General features: G+C 54.4%; 5 protein-coding genes across 5 annotated transcripts; 3 read left to right on the forward strand and 2 right to left on the reverse strand.

The window, feature by feature from the left end:
- Positions 1 to 640: 640 nt before the first annotated feature.
- CTHT_0072970 (60S ribosomal protein uL5) lies at positions 641 to 1,278 on the reverse strand (the record flags this gene model as incomplete). The annotated part of the gene is made up of 3 exons (XM_006697491.1): positions 641 to 1,017; positions 1,078 to 1,219; positions 1,276 to 1,278. The coding sequence occupies 3 exons, from the start codon at positions 1,276 to 1,278 to the stop codon at positions 641 to 643; spliced, it is 522 nt and encodes a 173-aa protein (XP_006697554.1).
- Positions 1,279 to 1,732: 454 nt separating this feature from the next.
- Positions 1,733 to 2,632, forward strand: CTHT_0072980 (putative RNA splicing factor; the record flags this gene model as incomplete). Its single annotated transcript, XM_006697492.1, has 5 exons — positions 1,733 to 1,765; positions 1,849 to 1,857; positions 1,926 to 1,979; positions 2,034 to 2,439; positions 2,499 to 2,632. The coding sequence occupies 5 exons, from the start codon at positions 1,733 to 1,735 to the stop codon at positions 2,630 to 2,632; spliced, it is 636 nt and encodes a 211-aa protein (XP_006697555.1).
- A 1,308-nt stretch (positions 2,633 to 3,940) lies between these two features.
- Positions 3,941 to 4,884, forward strand: CTHT_0072990 (uncharacterized protein; the record flags this gene model as incomplete). The annotated part of the gene is made up of 3 exons (XM_006697493.1): positions 3,941 to 4,013; positions 4,334 to 4,406; positions 4,662 to 4,884. The coding sequence occupies 3 exons, from the start codon at positions 3,941 to 3,943 to the stop codon at positions 4,882 to 4,884; spliced, it is 369 nt and encodes a 122-aa protein (XP_006697556.1).
- Positions 4,885 to 9,182: 4,298 nt separating this feature from the next.
- CTHT_0073000 (pyruvate carboxylase-like protein) lies at positions 9,183 to 13,446 on the forward strand (the record flags this gene model as incomplete). The annotated part of the gene is made up of 10 exons (XM_006697494.1): positions 9,183 to 9,309; positions 9,480 to 9,500; positions 9,575 to 9,582; positions 9,667 to 9,678; positions 9,746 to 9,783; positions 9,841 to 9,872; positions 9,938 to 10,057; positions 10,120 to 10,181; positions 10,235 to 13,276; positions 13,330 to 13,446. The coding sequence occupies 10 exons, from the start codon at positions 9,183 to 9,185 to the stop codon at positions 13,444 to 13,446; spliced, it is 3,579 nt and encodes a 1,192-aa protein (XP_006697557.1).
- A 1,944-nt stretch (positions 13,447 to 15,390) lies between these two features.
- On the reverse strand, positions 15,391 to 17,661 carry CTHT_0073010 (uncharacterized protein; the record flags this gene model as incomplete). The annotated part of the gene is made up of 1 exon (XM_006697495.1): positions 15,391 to 17,661. One exon carries the CDS (start codon positions 17,659 to 17,661, stop codon positions 15,391 to 15,393), a length of 2,271 nt encoding a protein of 756 aa, XP_006697558.1.
- Positions 17,662 to 20,004: the final 2,343 nt, after the last annotated feature.

Here is a 20,004-nt window from a genome sequence, read left to right on the forward strand (position 1 = left end):
ACCCGGCCATCTTGATATCCCAAAGTAACATGGATGCCCTTGATTCTTTTCGACACGTACGAGGCGAAGGCCGTTGGCTTTGATTGCGGCCTATCTCAGGGCCATGGCTGATCATGAGCATCCCCGTCTACAATGGCGATATTGGTTCATCTTCCAGATGGCAAGCAGTACGAGTTCAGGTATAATAGTGAAGAGCAACAACTTGGGGCTGCCTATTAACATCAGGACTTTATATTTGAGAGGCATTCCATGGGCGACGACACTACCACTCTACAGTCCGGACCTGTCACGACAAACGCCTGCCATGACAAGCGCCGCAAGGGAACTACATGGTTGTCACAGAGTTTGAGGGATTGGTAAGCCGGCATGGGCGCCGGTCGGTCTCTAAGGCCGTGGTCTCGACTGAAATCTCAGATCGAGCCTGATTGACGAGCATGAGCTCATCAAGGTGGAAGCACCATTTAGATACATGTGTTCCGAGAAAGTCCCAAACGTCCCACATTTTCCATGAACCGGCGAAACAAATCCCTCCCAGAGAACTCCCATGCTTGTCCAGCCCGAGAACTCCTCCGCTCCCTGTAATGCCCGTGCTTTTTTTGTTCATCACCAACATCCCCGTTCACCAATCCGGTTTACTAATTTACCGGACGATGCCATCGAAGCGCTGCTTGAACCAGCGGATGGTCTCCTCGCGGGTGATGCGGTGGCTGGCACCGATCCTGCTCTTGCAGCGGCGGCGCTTGGCGACGCGCTCACCGGGGCGGGTCATGCAGCAGTAGAAGTCCATGCCGTAGATACCGATGCTGGGATCGTACTTGATGCCGAGATCGATGTGTTCGGAGATACCGAAGCCGAAGTTGCCAGTCTCGGAGAAGTTGCGGCGGCGGAGCTCATATTCCTTGACCTTCAGGCCACGCTCCAGAATCTCCTCGGCCTTGGGGCCGCGGACAGTGACGTGGACAGCAATCTTTTCGTTACGGCGGATACCGAACTGACGGACGGTGTAACGAGCCTTGCCTGGAGTGAAGGGTTAATATTACGGCCTTGAACGATCTGGTCTCAACCGCCAAAACGTACTGTAGACGGGGGTTTGACCGCTCAGCTGCTCCAACACCTTGGCGGCGCGGGTCAGCCTGTCACCAGACTCGCCGACGGAGATGTTCAGGACGAGCTTCTGGATGCGGAGCTCCCGCATCGGGTTCTGGGCCTTCTCGGACGACTTAACATTATGTTAGTTAGAGTTTATTACGTTTTGCGCAATCGATTCGGGCATACCATGGCGGCGGTGTTGTCGAAATTCCGGCACTGGGCGAATTGTCGATGGACCAGAAATTTGGGAGAAGCGATGCCGATTTTCACGCTGGATTTTTGGCAATTGTGCGTTGTGGGGCCCCGTCGGAGTGCCAAGCAGGGACTTTGGTGGGGGACAAGCCGCATGTGGCGCTAACCTGAAAGTTGTGGCGGAACGTGCTTGGTACGGTGGGGCACGCGTGGCTTCTCTTCGAGGCGGGAGCTTCAGCCTCGCGTCAAATTTCCAAAAGTCAGCTCCAGCCTGCCTTCCACGCCTCTAGTACCAGATTTCTTGGCCAACCAGCGCGCGCGACTCTACAGACCTCCACCAAGAGAGTAGCAGAGAGCTCGCAACAGACGAAGTGAAAACCCTTCGTCTTCGTTTCTCACCGACATCTTCTTGTAACTCTTAAGGAGCTACTCTGTAGCCAAAGTCGCCAAGATGTCGTCGTCCCAGAACAGGCAGGGCAAGATGGTAAGCCGCTCTTCTCTGACCGACTCGCTTTACAAGGCAGCATTTGTTGACATCAGAGCACTGACAAGACTTGCTATTCCTAGGCCGGTTACGTACGTATCGCCACGCATTTGAATCTCAAAGTCTCGCTGGAAGAGGAGGGTTTCTAACGTTTTCTTAGATCAATTGGCGCATGCGCGTCACTCTGAATGACGGGCGCCAGATGACCGGCCAGGTGGGTACCCTTTCGTCTTCTCTCCATCGCAACCATTGCTAACCATAAAATCAGATGCTCGCCTTTGACAAGCACATGAACCTCGTCCTCGCAGATACCGAAGAGTTCCGCAAGACCAAACGCATGCAAGCCAAGCCTAACTCGTCGACTACTCAGACCCTCATCCAGGAAGAGAAGCGTACTCTTGGTTTGACGATCGTTCGCGGCGCAAACATCATCGCGCTTTCTGTCGAGTCTCCCCCTCCTGCCGACCCGAGTGCCCGTCTCGGCAAAACCACAGGTGCCGGGATCGCCTCGACCCTGACCGCTGGTCCTGGCGTTGCGCGCCCTGCTGGTCGTGGTGCGGCCGCCCCTATCTCGTTGGCTGGTCCGGCCCCCGGTGTTGGTGGTGCAGTTCCTCCCCCTCCGTTCCCAGGCTTTCCTGCTGCTGCTCCGCCTGGCTTCCCTGGCCGGGGTGGCCGTAAGTGTTCCTCCGTCTGCGCCTTCAATGATCGTTCCAGTCGCTGACCTTGTCAACAGCTGCCCCGCCCGGTTTTCCGGCCGCTCCTTTCCCTCCGCCGGCTGGCTTTCCCGGCGCGCCTGGGTTCCCACCTGGTTTCCCTCCTGGTGGTGCGCCGCCGCCGGCCGGCTTCAACCCTCCGCCCCGGCGCTAAATGTCATGCTGATTGCTTTATGATATGGAACATGTGGGCTGGAGATACTGAGATTATCTCATGATCAGCTTTACTCTGCCCAGAAATAGTGAATAATCCTGTTGGTGATTTTCACCACACATAATGGAGAATGGATGGGTCTGCCGGCGTTTGGGGGTTAACGGGAACTGTGGTCACGGCAAATTGCGGCCTGTATTCTAACCATACTCGTAGTTCTGAGGGCTCACTGAATGGAGTGAGTGAAAGACGGACTTCATGCCATCCACTTTCAGTTCTGTCTTGTAGCGTCCATATCTCTGGGTTCATTTGTATACTTCCTCTGTCCTATCCATTTTTGGACCAGTAGATGCGGCTCGCAGATAATCAAGCACACGTATTGCAAGGTATTTGACGGTTTCTTGTGGCATTGAATCCCGGATACTGCTTCCAACGGTCAGCAGCACTCTTATGGGATGCTAAATGGATCACTGCCCAGAATGGAGGAACTCTTCCCTCCACCTTGCTGACATTCCCCTCAACTTTGTTGGTTGCCAACAGGGAGTTAAAGGTACTTTGTGTTTAGCTCGCGCTTGAGGGAGGCGCATCAAATACACGAAGGGAGCATGTTGCTTGACATAGTTGGAACACATGGGGAGAAAGAACTATCCGTATGCAGAATCGCATGCTTACACAACAGAGGGACTTGTTTACCTCTGCTAACTCGTTTGTGTGACACAGCAGCTGCTGGTTGCAATGTCAAGCAATCTGTTGAGAAGCCGAAGCAACTATCTGGAGATGACTAGACACATCCTCACAAACATCTCCATCTTAGTTAACCATATCGCGTCAGTCTTAGACAAGTGAAGACAATCGAAACAGAAAATTGCGGGGCATTCCATCAAAATTCAAACAGCCAAATCCCATCTAGGAAGCTCTGCAAATCTCGTTTGTGGATAAAAATCGCCATCCCATCTTCTCAGATAGCCCATGTGCCAGGTGGACGTGTTTGCCCCAACTTTGCCCTCGCGCTGATATCCAACAACGGCAGAATGGCAGAACACTGCGAACCTCATTGGACTGAGATCTTGATCGGAGTGACGTTGTCAAAAGACCGCGAGCCACTGCAGGGGGTCTTGGGGTCCGTGCAGGACGGATGGACCCTTGCCCGCTGCGCTGCGTGCGTTCGGAGAGTCCCCAAATTTCTGTGCCCAGCCTGTCAACAGCACTCCGATATCCATAATCTCAAAAGTTCAGCATTGCCCACGACAAACCGTCCACGCCGCCTAACCCAACCAAACCCCTCCCAAGTACTAGGAAACTACCGTCAAAATGGCTGCTTTTATTAAGGCGGTTAACGCGAAGATCCGATCGAACCCTGTGTCGAACTATATCTGCTCGACACGTAAGTTTTTTTTGCCCTTTTACAGCCTGCAGCTATACCTCTGGTCCCTCCAGCTACACCGGCCGGTCATCGGACAACCCCCTACACTTGAGATGGCGAGTGTTATATCGTCACAACGTCGCACGCACATTGCTATGGAGGTTTTTTGCAGGCTAGGCCTCATGGATCATAGCACACTTTGCACGAAGCTCATCCTGCCAGATATGCCTGCTGGAGCTGTCATTGCTCCCCGCGGGGCATATCTGCGATTGCGCATCACATTTGGATATAAGAGTCCACATCTTACCTATGGCCCTGGCTAACTGATGTGTTCACAACAGACTTCTGGGGTCCCGTCTCCAACTTCGGCATTCCCTTCGCCGCGGTCATGGACACACAGAAAAGTCCTGAGCTGTACGTTGTTTCGACCCCTCTTCACCGCCCCCCCCCCCACCAGGAGCACTGAGTTGGGCAGCTGCGATGCGGTGCTGGATGGCTTGGCCTGGCCGTGGCAGTCTGAGTTGATTTGAGGCTCTATGGAACAGAAGGACAGACATGACATAGCATGACGTCGCCAAGCTATACACGGCCACTGCAGCTCCCAGCTGTGTCTATCTGTGTTGCTCCCTGCTTCTCGGCTTACCCACTAACACAACACGCCAATACTAGGATCTCGGGCCCAATGACCTTCGCCCTTTGCGTGTACTCAGCGACCTTCATGCGGTACGCGCTGGCTGTCACGCCGCCCAATTACCTCCTCTTCGCGTGCCACTTCGTAAACGAGTGCGCCCAGCTCACCCAGGGCTACCGCTACCTCAACTGGCATCACTGGGGTGGGAAGGAGAAGGCTGGATTCGTGGATACTCCCAAGCCGAAGGAGGAGCAGAAATAAGGTTGCTCGGGAAAGAGCGCTTATAAAGTTGGTTGGGTTCATTTGTGGGGAGAAGATGGTGGTATGGAGGAAGTAATGTGTGATTATGTGGCGGTTTGTCGAGAAGGCCTGGGTAGATGTTTAACCCGCGCTTTTCGCTCACCGTCGTTCAGTCACTCCGGGCGGTTGGGGGCTGCTTGTTCGCAGGTCTATTCGCTCGTGCCCGAGATCTCCAGACGACCTTGAGACATGGGCGTGTTTCTGCATGGGTTGTGGAGAGCCCCATTGTGTGTGTTACAACCATCCGTCGTACACTTAGGCATGAGCGCGCATCGGATCGCAGGGAAGAGAAGGGGGAGGGCAGACCGGTGTGGACTGGAGAGAGAAAGAGAGGCTGTTGATAGACAGGGTTTCACTCCTGGGTCTTACTTGCTCTTCGTATTTTGTGTGTTGGGCATTTAGACGGGGCGAGAGAGATATCACATGGATTGTTTCTTCCTGCAAGCTTCTCTTTAACCATCTTAAGGGGTTTTTCAAGCTGAGAATTCGGTACTTATAACATTAGTTTTGAGGAGGGGGAATACAGGCAACGGTTTAATGACATTCGAGAACATTTCCTTTTGTTGTCCTTCACTTTTTGTGGCACATGTCCTCAAGAACTACTTACCCATTTTTGCTTGCTTGCTGCTCAACAGCATTCTTCATGCGAGGTTGGAAGTCCAACTGCAAAGGACGCAGAAGTTTGGCAACCATATCTCAGAGCGGGTCCTACACCAAGGATTGTTTCTTTCTTATCGCGTAGTGTCAGACAAAAGGTACATGATACGGAGTAGCGTCGGCCTAAAACCCAACTTCCTGCATATTCTGTATGCAGAGACGAGACGCAAGAGACATGACCGTCTTGGCGGCCATTCACTTCTCATCATGGTGAAGGAGTTGGACCGGGACGAGGACAGCGGCATCCGGCAGAAAAGATAAACTGCTAAGGACGAACGGAGTTAGATAAGCCTACCTTACCGACGTTGCGTCTCAACCTCGACGGAAGTGTTACCAAGGAGGTGACATTATGTCTGGGAAAGGGCGGTTGTAGTGCTGTGTCAGCTCAACAAAAAGATAGGAATGATTCTAGAGCTGATCACACAGATGATGCCACCGTGGAGCACGAGGAAGGCTGCAGCACGCTTTTTTTTTCTTCCCCTGGCAGCAAAAACTTTTCGGCTGACCTAATTCGGCATTCCCTCACATGTTCTGAGGTGTGCAACATCTGAACATCGCAAGTCTTTCTTACCCCAGAAAGCGGTGGACTCTGTACGTAAGAGAGTCAGTTTAGCCTGGCAGCTTGGCCCGACTTTCAGGGGTCAAATCGATGGAGGCCCCGTGACGGGAGCCGACTATCGAGACCTTGATGGTCTGCTCTGCTCACCGTTCTGGTTTTGGCTCTCTTTGTGTGAGTCAGATAGAGAAAGTTATTCTTGTATGTCGCTGGTGTTACACAGAGCGTTGTGACTCGGTTGTGGACATTGTGTTTCTTCGATGAGCCGTCTTGGCGGGACGTCGTCACCAGAGACAAAACCCAGCATCTCTCGTCTTGGCGGCTGAAGGGAGAGATTCTCCATGGCTTCTTCTTCCCCGGATTTCCTATGGCTCCATGCTAGCCCCAATATCCTTCACACCCAAAGTGTGTCCAGATACATACGCTCCGATGTCCCAAGATAACGTTGAGCCGGACTTACAACCGTTGATGCACCTCGGCCGGCAGGCGTCCTGTGCCAATCAATGGGCACCTCAATGGGGGCGGGTCCCGAGCTGTTACAGAGTTTCCCGCGGCTTGGGACCCTCGGTCGAGGTACCGGCCGGCCAGCCAGAGGCCAGCGCAACGGACCAAGGCGGCTCCTTGGATGAAGCTCTTGGCGGAGCCTACCTTGGGACCTAGGCACGTTTCGTTTCGTTTGGGGGGGGGGGTGTGAGACCCGAGATCTCGGAGATCTCTGGGCGGCGGCGGGCTCACGGCTGTTGATGATGCAAATCAACGGCCCCTTTCTCAACTTATCCTCGGCTAGAACGAAAATGCCGGAAAACAGGCCATTGTCAGGAGACGCTGCAAAACCAAGACCAGTCTGACCCCCCCGTCCCGAGTGTCGGCGACCGGCTGCGGGCCGGCCTGGGCGGTGGTTGGTTACCAAGACCAAGTACCGAAGGGGAATGCATCCAACAAAGTGTACTGGGTGCAACTTCGCCGTCGGATATGTTGAGGATATCGACGGCTTTACGTACAGAAAGCGACTGGTGAGCTTAGAGTAGCTAAAGGTACATGGGGTTGCGTGCGGCAGAGCTATCCCCCCTCATGGCAATTGCGGGCAGTTCGTGGGATATTTGGGGGTTCCAAGCCTCAAAGTGTCACGAGTTTAGCAAAGCGACTTAGACATTGTCCTCGTTTTGGTTGGCCAGCCACCATAAAGAGAGGGAGAGGTTCAAAGTTGCGGCGTGATCGCATTGATCCCACTTTTTCGCAACGAAGGCCATGTACAACCCTCGCGACAAGCTTGTCTCACAGCGGCTCGGGCAACGCCATTTCCACTTTAGAGATCCCACGATGGCACCGATGGCACCAAGGCGCCGCGGGGCAATTTGATTAGGCTGCCGGCTGGCGGCCCTGACGAGCGACGGGTTCAATCATGGGCCATCAACCCCACGGCTAACCCACGGCCGAAGTTACCGAGTCTAGGGTTGCGCTTGACCCCACTCTTTGGCTCGGAGGGCGGTGGTGGTGGGATTTTTTGGCGGACACCACACCTCGCTGCCAGCTCGTGGCCATCACGACTGCATGTGCGGCTGGCGGCTCGTGGTTGCTCCTGGGGCTCCGATCACCGGCCTGCAATTGGCCAACAGCGCATCGCAAATGGAAGCTTGTTCTCTGCGAGGCTCCAAAACTGCCTGCTGCTGTGTGTTGTCCGGCTCGTAGGCAGCCGCAACCCACTATCAGAAAAAAAAGCCAGGGCATGTGTCAAGCGGAGCCAAGGGGCCAAATCACGATCAAGAGGAATCGAGATTGGCCACTGGCAACGCAGTCTGCAGCTGCAGCGCAGGATCATTCATCTTTTTGTTAGGATCACCAGGTACAGGCAGCATGATGCAGTGCCACAGCAGTACTTACATCCAGTCATCCATGAGCACCATATGGAAGATTCGCGTGTCTTGCAAATATTCTTCATCGGCGACATAAGCTCATGGTTGCGGACACGGACTGGATGGACATGGACACGGGTGAGGGATCTCCTGATGGTTGCCCTGTTTGCAGCTGCCTGTGGAACATGAAATTGATAGTAGCTGGTATTTGAGGGCTCAGTTGATGGGGATGGTGGGTTTGGGGACTGTTGATGAAAACTAATCAACAAATTCTACGCATTTCAACCTGACCTCCCATATGGCAGTCAGTCTTCACAGCGACTGCCGTGGTGCAATTACCTGGGACGGTGAGACATGTGAAGCCCAACAACATGTGCTTTGGAGAAAATCCCCTCACTCACGGCCAAACAGTGTTGTTGAGGCTGTTGGTAGGGGTCCCCTTTGTGCTTGGGAGCAAACATCCAGGGCCGTCGCCGTCCATCAGTCTGATTCTCAACAAGCTCCAAAGAAACACACAGATCGGACCCTGGACGTCCTCGGCTTGAACAGTGCCGTTGCTTATGGTTGCCCTCCGCCAAAAACAACCAAGACCCCAAGCAGGCCGTGGAGTCTTGGAGTCTTGGACCGCCCGCCGCTCGCCGCTGCCAAGTTCCCAACAGGACGTGATTGCTGTGAGACCGGCGGCCGTGCTGCAAGCTAAGGTTTTTTATATAATAATAGCCGGAGCTCCACCCAAGCAACAAGCAGCATCTCTGTCGCAGACCCTCGCAGTGGTGGGCACTCCGCTGCTACGCCGCTACGCTACAGTACCTGTGCTTGTCCAGATACGCTACACTACAGTTACCCCACCGCCGCGTCTACCCCGCCGTCACCATCAATCCCGTCATCCTTGACACTTGACAGTCCCAATCGCAAGTCGGACTGCGCGGGCAAGCATTTGATAGCTACCCCACCAGCCCGCCAACCCTCTTTCTCTGCCCTCTTCGGCCCTCTGCCCCAGTGAAAGTTCAAAGTTGAACCCCCTCCACATAACCTCGCTCTGCTAGCTGTCCGCCCAGTATCCACAGGTCCTGTCCCTGCACTTATCCTCCGTCTCTTTTTCCCCTTTCCCCTCTTCCCTTCCCGTCCCCTTCTCCCGCCTGAGCTTCCTCCCCGCAATTGACCGCCCCCGGCGCACGCAATCGACCCTCACCATGGCGGCCGACAAAGCAGCAAGCAAGTATGAGGACGTCTTCGAGGACGGCGAGGTGCCCAAGGAGGAGAAGACGGTGCACCGCATTCGCGCCAACTCGACGATTATGCATGTGAACAAGATTCTGGGTTCGTCACCATTGCTCCCAGTCCCGGTCCCTGGGGACGATGGCTGGTCACTGCAGATGGCGCTCGCTCTGAGTGACGTCGCACACCGGACGAGCCTCTGCAGCCTCCCAGTCCTGTCCAATTGCGTGAGAGAACATGGCTAACACAAGCACTTTGTTGCGCGCATGCAGTGGCCAACAGAGGAGAGATCCGTAAGTCATGACCCGGGCCCATGTTTTACGCTCTTTGGTCTGATCTGGGCTTCTTGCTGACTCTTCGATTCCAGCTATTCGTGTATGTTGCGATCGAATTGACAGACACTCCCCCCCCCCCAATTGACCCTTGAGATGGTATACTCACGGACTTTGCTTTCCATAGATTTTCAGAACTGTGAGTCACCTCCAGATTTGCGCCGGATCGGAGGACCATCGGACAGTGTCTAATCATGACCATCTAGGCTCACGAGCTTTCGCTTCACACTATTGCTGTCTTCAGGTTAGACCCTTCCGCATGGGATTATCTTATCTTTCTTTCTCGGCTAACAATTTGCAGCTATGAGGACCGTCTTTCTATGCACAGGCAGAGTATGCGCCAAACCCAGGCACTCCGAGGTCCCTTGAGAGAATAGCTCACTGATATATGTGCACAGAGGCCGACGAGGCCTATGTCATCGGCAAGCGTGGCCAATACACTCCTGTCGGCGCCTACCTTGCTGGCGACGAGATCATCAAGATTGCCGTTGAGCATGGCGCTCAGATGATCCATCCCGGTTCGTCGAGACCCTGAATTGCGCACTCAATGCGTAGGGCATTCCGCACTGACACTGTCAAGGTTACGGTTTCCTGTCCGAGAACGCTGATTTCGCTCGTGCCGTCGAGAAGGCTGGCCTGATTGTGAGTCATCTCCCGTTCCTACTACCAGGAGACGACACGCTAACATGCTGTAGTTCATTGGCCCTCAACCCGAGGTCATTGAGAAGCTCGGCGACAAGGTCTCGGCCAGGAAACTGGCCATCGAGTGTGGCGTTCCGGTCGTCCCGGGTACCGAGGACGCAGTCGGCACGTTTGAGGAGGTCAAGAAGTTCACTGACAAATATGGCTTCCCGGTCATCATCAAGGCTGCCTTCGGCGGTGGTGGTCGTGGTATGCGTGTCGTGCGCGAGGAGGCCGACCTGAAGGAAGCCTTTGAGCGTGCCACTTCCGAGGCCAAGAGCGCCTTCGGCAATGGCACCGTCTTCGTCGAGCGCTTCCTCGACAAACCCAAGCACATCGAGGTCCAGCTCCTCGGTGACAACCAGGGCAACATTGTCCATCTCTACGAGCGTGACTGCTCCGTCCAGCGAAGACACCAGAAGGTCGTCGAAATCGCTCCGGCCAAGGACCTGCCGGCTCATGTCCGCAATGCCATCTTGAACGATGCCGTCAAGCTGGCCAAGTCGGTCAACTACCGCAACGCTGGTACCGCTGAGTTCCTCGTCGATCAACAAAACCGCTACTACTTCATCGAGATCAACCCCCGTATCCAGGTCGAGCACACCATTACCGAAGAGATCACGGGTATCGATATCGTTGCTGCGCAGATCCAGATTGCTGCAGGTGCTACTCTGGAACAGCTTGGCCTGACCCAGGATCGTATTTCAACCCGCGGTTTCGCCATTCAGTGCCGTATCACCACCGAGGACCCGGCCAAGAACTTCCAGCCCGACACTGGCAAGATCGAGGTCTACCGCTCCGCTGGTGGTAACGGTGTCCGTCTGGATGGTGGCAACGGCTTCGCTGGTGCTGTCATCACCCCCTACTACGACAGCATGCTTGTCAAGGTCACTTGCCACGGCTCGACCTTCGAGATTGCCCGCCGCAAGGCCCTGCGTGCTCTGATCGAGTTCCGTATCCGCGGCGTCAAGACCAACATTGGCTTCCTGACCACTCTGCTCACTCACCCGACCTTCCAGGCCGGCTCGTGCTGGACCACCTTCATCGATGAGACTCCCGAGCTCTTCGACCTGGTTGGCAGCCAGAACCGTGCCCAGAAGCTGCTGGCCTATCTTGGTGACGTTGCCGTCAACGGCAGCAGCATCAAGGGCCAGGTTGGCGAGCCCAAGTTCAAGGGCGACATCGTCATCCCGACACTGTACGATGACGATGGCAACAAGATCGACACCTCGGTCCCCTGCACCAAGGGTTGGCGCCAGATCATCCTCGAGGAGGGTCCCAAGGCCTTCGCCAAGGCTGTCCGCAATTACAAGGGCTCGCTCATCATGGATACCACCTGGCGTGATGCCCACCAGTCTCTGCTGGCCACGCGTGTGCGTACCATTGATATCCTGAACATCGCTAAGGAGACCAGCCACGCTCTGCACAACCTCTACAGCTTGGAGTGCTGGGGTGGCGCTACCTTCGATGTCGCCATGCGCTTCCTCTACGAGGATCCTTGGGACCGCCTTCGCAAGATGCGCAAGTTGGTTCCCAACATTCCTTTCCAGATGCTCCTGCGTGGTGCCAACGGTGTTGCCTATGCCTCACTGCCTGACAACGCCATTGATCACTTCGTCGACCAGGCCAAGAAGAACGGCGTCGATATCTTCCGTGTCTTCGATGCCCTGAACGACATTGATCAGCTCGAGGTTGGTATCCGGGCTGTCCAGAAGGCTGGCGGTGTCTGCGAGGGTACCGTCTGCTACAGCGGTGACATGCTCAACCCCAAGAAGAAGTACAACCTGGAGTACTACATGAACCTCGTTGACAAGCTGGTTGCCCTCGACATCGACGTCCTCGGCATCAAAGATATGGCTGGCGTCCTCAAGCCCCAAGCTGCCACCATCCTCATCAGCTCCATCCGCAAGAAGTACCCTGACCTGCCGATCCACGTCCACACCCACGACTCGGCCGGTACCGGTGTCGCTTCTATGGTTGCCTGCATCATGGCCGGCGCCGACGTTGTTGATGCCGCCACCGACAGCATGTCCGGCATGACCTCTCAGCCCAGCATCAACGCCATCATGGCCTGCCTTGACGGCACCGACAAGACCCCTGGCCTCAACCCCCAGCATGTCCGCGCCCTCGATAGCTACTGGTCGCAGCTGCGCCTGCTGTACTCGCCTTTCGAAGCTCACCTCACCGGCCCCGACCCGGAGGTGTACGAGCACGAGATTCCTGGTGGTCAGCTCACCAACATGATGTTCCAGGCCTCTCAACTCGGCCTCGGCTCCCAGTGGGCAGAGACCAAGAAGGCCTACGAGCAAGCCAACCAGCTCCTTGGCGACATCGTCAAGGTCACTCCTACCTCCAAGGTTGTTGGCGACCTTGCCCAGTTCATGGTCTCCAACAAGCTTACTCCAGAGGATGTCAAGGCTCGTGCCAGCGAACTCGACTTCCCTGGCTCGGTGCTGGAGTTCTTCGAGGGCATGATGGGCCAGCCCTACGGCGGTTTCCCTGAGCCGCTGCGCACCAACGCCCTGCGCGGCCGCCGCAAGCTCGACAAGCGCCCTGGTCTCTTCTTGGAGCCGGTCGACTTCGCCAAGGTGCGCAAGGAGCTCACCCGCAAGTACGGCCCCGTCTCAGAGTGCGATGTGGCCAGCTACATCATGTACCCTAAGGTGTTCGAGGACTACAAGAAGTTCGTCGCCAAGTACGGCGATCTGTCGGTCCTGCCCACCAAGTACTTCCTGTCGCGCCCCGAGATCGGCGAGGAGTTCCACGTCGAGCTCGAGAAGGGCAAGGTGCTCATCCTCAAGCTGCTGGCCGTCGGCCCGTTGTCCGAGAACACCGGCCAGCGCGAGGTGTTCTACGAGATGAACGGCGAGGTCCGCCAGGTTACTGTCGACGACAAAAAGGCGTCGGTCGAGAACGTCAGCAGGCCCAAGGCTGATCCTACCGACTCCAGTCAGGTCGGCGCTCCGATGGCCGGTGTGCTGGTCGAGCTGCGCGTCAAGGATGGCTCCGAAGTCAAGAAGGGCGATCCGCTGGCTGTGTTGAGCGCTATGAAGATGGTATGTTTTGTCCCCCAAGGAATAAGGTTAGGTTCTGATGCTGACTTGTACAGGAAATGGTCATCTCGGCGCCACACAACGGTGTCGTCTCGCAGCTGCAGGTCAAGGAGGGCGACTCGGTCGACGGCTCCGACCTCATCTGCCGCATTGTCAAACCCGATGCGAAATGAAAGGGCGCGTGCTAGTTCTGATCGTGTGGGCGAGGAGCGAGCGCGCGCCAAGGGTTCCCACCGTCATCCTCAAGTGGATGATAAGCCCCCGCCGGACAACAAGCTCCCACGGAGAAAAAAGAAAAAGAGGAAAACCAAGGGTTTCCGGCGGTAGGTTGTGTGGTGGTGGTGTCCGTTTCAAGTGAATATCCATCCTCACCATGGTTTTAAGGGGAGTATTCTCTGGGAGATTTTTGTTTGGTGGAGAGATAGACTGAAGGAGTATGTGAATAACTTTTTTGTTGTCTTTTTTTGACGGTTTCTGTTTCTGTTTATTTTCTCTTTTGTGTCGTCGGGCGGTAACACACATGGGAGAAATCAATAAATGAATATGTTCTGGTTTTTGTTGTTTCAAGTATTTTAAGGTATGAGCAAAAAATGCATATTATCATCATCACCCCATACCATATTGTCAATGCACGATGTCAGCAGGTCTGTCATATCATATCAGTGGTAGCATGAAGGTTAGATCATCTAGGGAACGAGAAGCTGAGGGGTGCATGCAAGGTAAGTAGCTTTTTTTGTGGATTTTGGACCAAGTGGGGTTGTGAGAACCGGTTCCCATATTGTGTGATGCTGTGTTCTCGGTTCTGGAGTGTGTCCTTCTCTGTCTGTTAATAGGACGTAACACTATGTGCTGTAGAAAGTGAGACGTAACTTTATGTTGATCTTACTGAGCACAAAGTTCAAAGCCAAATTCTAAGAGACTATGGTGAGATTATAAGCATCATTATCGATGTTGTGTGATGTGTGTGACCTTGATGACGCTTTTGAAGTCTGAGTTAGACAGACGGCCGGGAGTAACAATGTGATAGCGTTGACGATGAGGCGTACACTGAGGTATCACGGCGCCAAACACCCGCATGCCGCTACACCAAGGTTGAACATATTGTAGTGCAACTACGTTACGTGTCTTTTTGTCTCTACCACTGAGGCTAACGTTCGCCAGCCAGTCAGGTCAAGTTATACTACATTCCACTCTCCCATCCTCATTCCTCATTCCATAGGGCCATGGCTGCCACTCTAACCGACTTCTGGCTGGATACTTGTTTGTTGTTGGGGGAAATGCTTTTTGGTAATGGTATCTAGCTACTGATGAGGAAAAAAAACAAGGTAAACGATATTGAAAAATGGAAACGAGAGAAATCGAGCGACAACTGAATTCAAGGTTATTTTGGCTAATATTGGGAGGAATATATGAAGCCAGCTCCGATACCCTCCTCCTCTTTCAGGTCCCAATGATTTAGCAAATCCACCGAACCAGCACCAAGCCCATTCCATACCGTTCCATGCCGTCCAGTAGCTGTCCTGAACTGTGCTACACCATTCCGTGCTCCGAACTCCAGTAGACTGTGGTAGTGTGTCCTGAAAACTTCAGAGAAAAAAAGGAGCAAATGAGACTTATCCATAGACTCAGACGAGTGGCATCAATCAATGACTTTTTGTTGGGGAAAACTTGACTGTTGTGATGAATTGGAAAGTGAAAGAACAATTAAAGGAATTGGAAAGTAAAGGAGGGTGAGGGGAAAAAAAAAAGTGAGACGTGGAATGATGGCTGCCTGCCTGTGATGTGTAGTGATGATAAGTTAGGCAAATGCTCTTGGTGTTGAGAGATCCGACCGAACAGCTTGCAACGCAGGTCAAAGATTCTTTAGGGTATTTAGGGTGTTGTTTGTTCAGCCGCTTTTCTTTGGCAACTGAACTGATGCGAATGGGTTGGAGAGTTGACGAGCAATATCATCACTGTATCTCATTGTAGCCAAGGGTATTCCAAACGCCAGCCTGGCTTTCTCAACGCTCATCAAGATAAAGGGTTCCTATGTATGAAGGTAAGTAGCCAAATGAGCTCTCCAACCGGCCGTTGATCCTCCTGGGATGTCAAGCTCCTAATGAAGAGTTGTCAACTTAGATGGCTAATACCGCCGCTTGCTCCGACCTCACACCACCCCGTCCCACGTTCCCTCCCGCCACACACCTAATCGACGACGGGGACGGGGACGTAGCAGACGTCTGCGCAGTCAAGGGGGTAGTAGACGAAGTCGAAGTCGAAATCGCCGAATACATCGACGACGTATTTGTCGAACCCGAAATAGAAGAGCTAGATGACGGAAGAGCTAGTGCAGGGGCCGAGAGCTGTGCCGCGGGGTGGTGATACCCGTATTGCATGGTCGTAGCAGGGGCTGTAGTTGTATGCGGAGGGAGAGGGAAGGGGAAGTGCGTCGTGCTGACGCTGTATGGGTTCAAATTCCCCTTCAGGGAAGTCATACTCTTTGTCGGGGTAATTGGCTTGCTGGGACCGCCGGGGGAGGAGCGCTTCTGCTTGGAGTTCATGACCCCTTTACCTCCCTGTTCCTGGCTCTGGTTTTGACCTTGCTGCATCGCTGCCTGCCTGGACTTCTTCATTGCCACCTGTCTTTTAGTTAACTGCCCATCCAACACCATATCCACCAACCTCTCCGCATCGCGATGCAACTCATCCAACTCCCTAGCATCACTGCATCTCACGGTTCCATCCTCATATGGCAACCTGAACGCAGCGAAGACAACGCCACGGTTGGGGATGCGTCTCTCCTTCTTCCCCCCTTGCTGCTGCTGCCCCCCCCTGACCTCGGACTTCGTAGTTGTAGTGGGGGGGTTAGTGGTGGGTGTGTACCCTGTATAGAAGGAGCATGAGTAACCCCGGGCAAATTCATCCAGCGACGCACCCTCGCTGCGATACTCGAGCCATCCCTTGGTGCGCAAGACCTTTTGGTGAACGGGGGCTGAGATGCGGAAGGGGCACATGATGGAGGGGAGGCCGTACGCGGCTAGCAGGCGGCCGGTCATACTGCTAGCGGTGTTTTGAGGGGTAGTGTTGGTCGGGTTGGTGGTGTCATCTCCTGAGCTTGGACCCGATAGAGGCGATGAGGTCGGAGAGTTGCTGGAATTGGAGTTATTTCGCCGCCCAGACCGGGTGATATTTGTTGGCCAAAGATTCACCACATAAACCAGGTCAAACTCATACTTTGTCGCAATACGCGCAGCCTCCAATGCCGCTGCCGCAGCAGGCCGGCTAGCGAGCGGAGGGCAGAGAGTGAGCAGCTCGAACTCGCAGACGGGAGATGAAGGTGTTGAGACCACGGGGCTCTGGGGGTTGGAAGAGATGCGCAGGGGAGGAGGCATCAGAGGCTTGGTGTGGGTGGTGGCGACGGGCTGCGAGTCGGCGATGTCTTCGTCTTTGAGGGCGAGGAACTCGCCGAGGGTGGGCTCGTGGAGGGATTGGGCTGGGTTGGAGTCGGGCTTGGAGGGTGTTGTTGGATCGGTGCCCTTTGTGGAGTGTTGGTTTTGAATGGTTGAAGTTTGAGTCTGCTCAAGACCAAAGAACTCAATTTCCTCAGGGCCCGGCATCGGCAGGGGGACGAGCCGAGGCGACAATGGCGCAGCCTCGTCGCTCCCATCAGCTGGCACAATGATCTGGCTCTCACGCTGAGACTGGACCGCGTCGCCGAGCGTCTCCTTCTCATTCTTGAGCATCTCCTGAAGTGCCTCATGGGCCTTGGGCTGCTCGAGAGTGTTGTGCGACGACCGACGTTTCCTCTCGACTTGCGACTTAGGCGAGACAGAAACAGGAGACGCCGACTTAGCGGGAGATCTGCCGCTGCTGAGCGAGTACTCGGTCCTGCCGGTCGGACTGGAAAAGTTGAGCTCGAATAGCTCAGGGGGGATGTCGAAGGTAGCAGCCGCCAGGAAGAGCGAAGATGATCGACGCGGAATATCAGGCCTTAACTTAGGAAGAAGACCCTTTTTTGGCGTTTTGGGATCCGGTCGGGTAGACTGAGGGGAGTCGGCCAGCCGGGTGCTGCTGCTGCCCGGCTTGGTTGGAGTAGTAAGACGCGGCGTGCTCGGTGACTCGGGCAGGCTTCTAGCACGACGGGTCAGGCGAGGCGCCATGAGGAGCTCATCACGGGCGACCATGCGCGAGGAAGTAGGGCGGATAAAGGGCGGTTGGGGGAAGTGCACGAGGTCGTCGTCATCCTCTTGCTGGAACCAGGTTGAAGAAGCAGCCTCGGGCACGGCGCGGCCGAGGTCGTGAGAGGGCTTCGACTTTTTGCGCTTGGAGAAGAGCTTTTCCAGCCTGTCGAGCTGTTTCTCGAGCTTCTCCAGGCTTGCTGCCATTGTGGTTGAGTCTATGGGCATAGTGTGAGCTTAATTCTCATACAACCAAGATGTGAAACGAACATACCAATACTGCTCGATTGCCAACGGTATGTATTGAAGGAGATTCAGGATCGACCGGAAATGGTCGCCTGTGGCTTGGAGGTTGGCAGATCGATCTGTTGAAGAATTTGTGGTGTAGAGATCGGACGGCGAACTGATCGACGGGATTTACACAGGTGGTGGGCACCGGGGAGAGACTCGGGAGGGTCTGTTGAGTAAGCCGACTGTCGACTCTTGACTTTGTGGAAACCGCTCGGTAATACAAAGCCCGTCAGGTACAGAGAGCAACAAGCATTGCCGAAGCGTTGGACGAAACGATTCCACGACAGGCGGATGGCGGGATCCAAAGTATGAAGTGAAACTATAAGTGCAAGATCCGTGGTGCGGCCGCAAAAAGGAAAGAAGAGAGAAGTGTGGAGAGTGTTTGGAGGATCAAGCGTTGAAGGAGTTGAAGTAGGTAAAGTCGAAGAAAATTTTTGGGAGGTTGAAATATTATTGAATTCCTCACAATAGTAAGTACATTTGCTGACTGAATAAAATGACTGCAAAGATGGAGGAATTGATGCTTGAACCATATATGCGCGGGGTATCGGCAGGAGTGTAATCGAGGCCGGCTCGCAGGAGGGCCCCAAAAAAAGACTCCTGTCAACAAAACACAACAAAAGCACACCGATCGACCTCCTTCCTTTTCCCTATTATTTTTTGCCCCAATATGCCAATCCTATTGTCTGAAGAAAAGGCTGAGGCAAACAAGCGTTGTCAACTCGGCGGATACCAGCCGGACGGGACTGCACCAGACTCGAATAAGTAGGTCTAAGGGCGGGGAGCTGTCAAAAGCAACAGGCAGCGAGAAGTTGCCGACTTATACACATCGAACACCGACTGCTCGTCTCGGCACTGTGTCCGAAAACAACAAATCGCCACGGGCCATGGGTCTGCGGCTGTGCTTGGCCAATGGCAATGGCAATGGCTTCAACTGGGGCAAAACTGACAGCATCAACAGTGACAGCTGCAGGTGAGCGAGCCCAAAAGCAGACAGACAGAAGGGGGAAGAGGCCAAGAGGAGAAGAGAATAAACGGACAGCCCCGAGCCCGGGGCCAGCAGGGAGATAGGTTTCTACCTCTAACCCACACACCTTAGACACACACACACAAACACACACAACACACCCCCATACATACATACATACATACATACATACATACATACATACATACACACATACATACTTACACTAGCGCACAGTCAGACACAGCCAGAAACACCCACGGCGGCCTGCGACTGGCAGGAATTTTCTGCAACTGCAGGTGATCCAGACTCCGGGTAACGAGCTTTGAGAGAGCGAGGGAGAGGCCGCCACCTAGACACTGGAATTAGGCAACGGACATATCGCCAGAGTCGAGTCAATGCCGTGCTCTTTGTTTCTCGTCTTTCTCTCTCGCGGCCGCAGCAGAGTAGCTCATCCCTGTACGACGCCATTGTCCTCGCAATGTCTCTCATGTCTCTCATTTGACGCATCACCATGGCCGGGTCGGCCGCCTGGAGCCGTTGTGCAAGGTTACCAGCGCGGACAGACCCAAACAGCTTGAGTTTAGAGCTCTTTAGAGTCTTGAGCTTTGACAGGTGCACAACAGCTCAATTACACAAACACACGGTAAGCAAGCCGTCGCTGTGGTCTGGACAGATCCAAGACTGAGAGATCCGCGAGCGCGAGCATATCCTTCTTCCGACGGTGTCAACGCGCCCGCAGAGCACGAAAAGCACCGGGCTTTTTGACTCTTAGCTCAAGAGTAAACGTCGGGGATGCAGGCAGCAAGGGTCCAAAAGTTGGATCATGACTTTATCAGGCAAAGTCGAAAAGTCAAACTTACAGACAGCCGCATCCCCCACATTGCCTGCCCCGGTCCCAGCTTGGCAAAGTTTTTAACCCCTGTTTATCCCCCACCCTTGATCTTGCCGAGCTCGGCTCTTCCGCCTGTCAACGGCTGCCAGACTCACAGAGCCCAGCCCTGATTTCCCTTTGGGGAAGGAAGGGAGGGCTTGGCCTGAGTGCCAGCCAATCAATGTGCTTTGCAGACAAAGGCTTGGCTACACAGTACCCAGGTGGGCACCGCAGGAGCACTGCGGGGCTGGACATCACTCGGCTGACCAGTCGCTTGTCGTCCAAGGCTCGAGCAAGATGCAGCTCTGAGATCCAGGTGGACGAGATCAGGTTGCAATGAGATCCAGATCGATGAGATTGGTGGTTAAAAGGAGAGGCCCGGGGGGGTGAGGGTGACACTGAATGCCTAACATTTTTTTTTGGCTTTTTTCTGGGAGGG

The sequence above is a fragment of the Thermochaetoides thermophila genome (assembly GCF_000221225.1).
Source record: "Thermochaetoides thermophila DSM 1495 unplaced genomic scaffold scf7180000011823, whole genome shotgun sequence".
NCBI classification, from domain to species: Eukaryota; Fungi; Ascomycota; class Sordariomycetes; order Sordariales; family Chaetomiaceae; genus Thermochaetoides; species Thermochaetoides thermophila.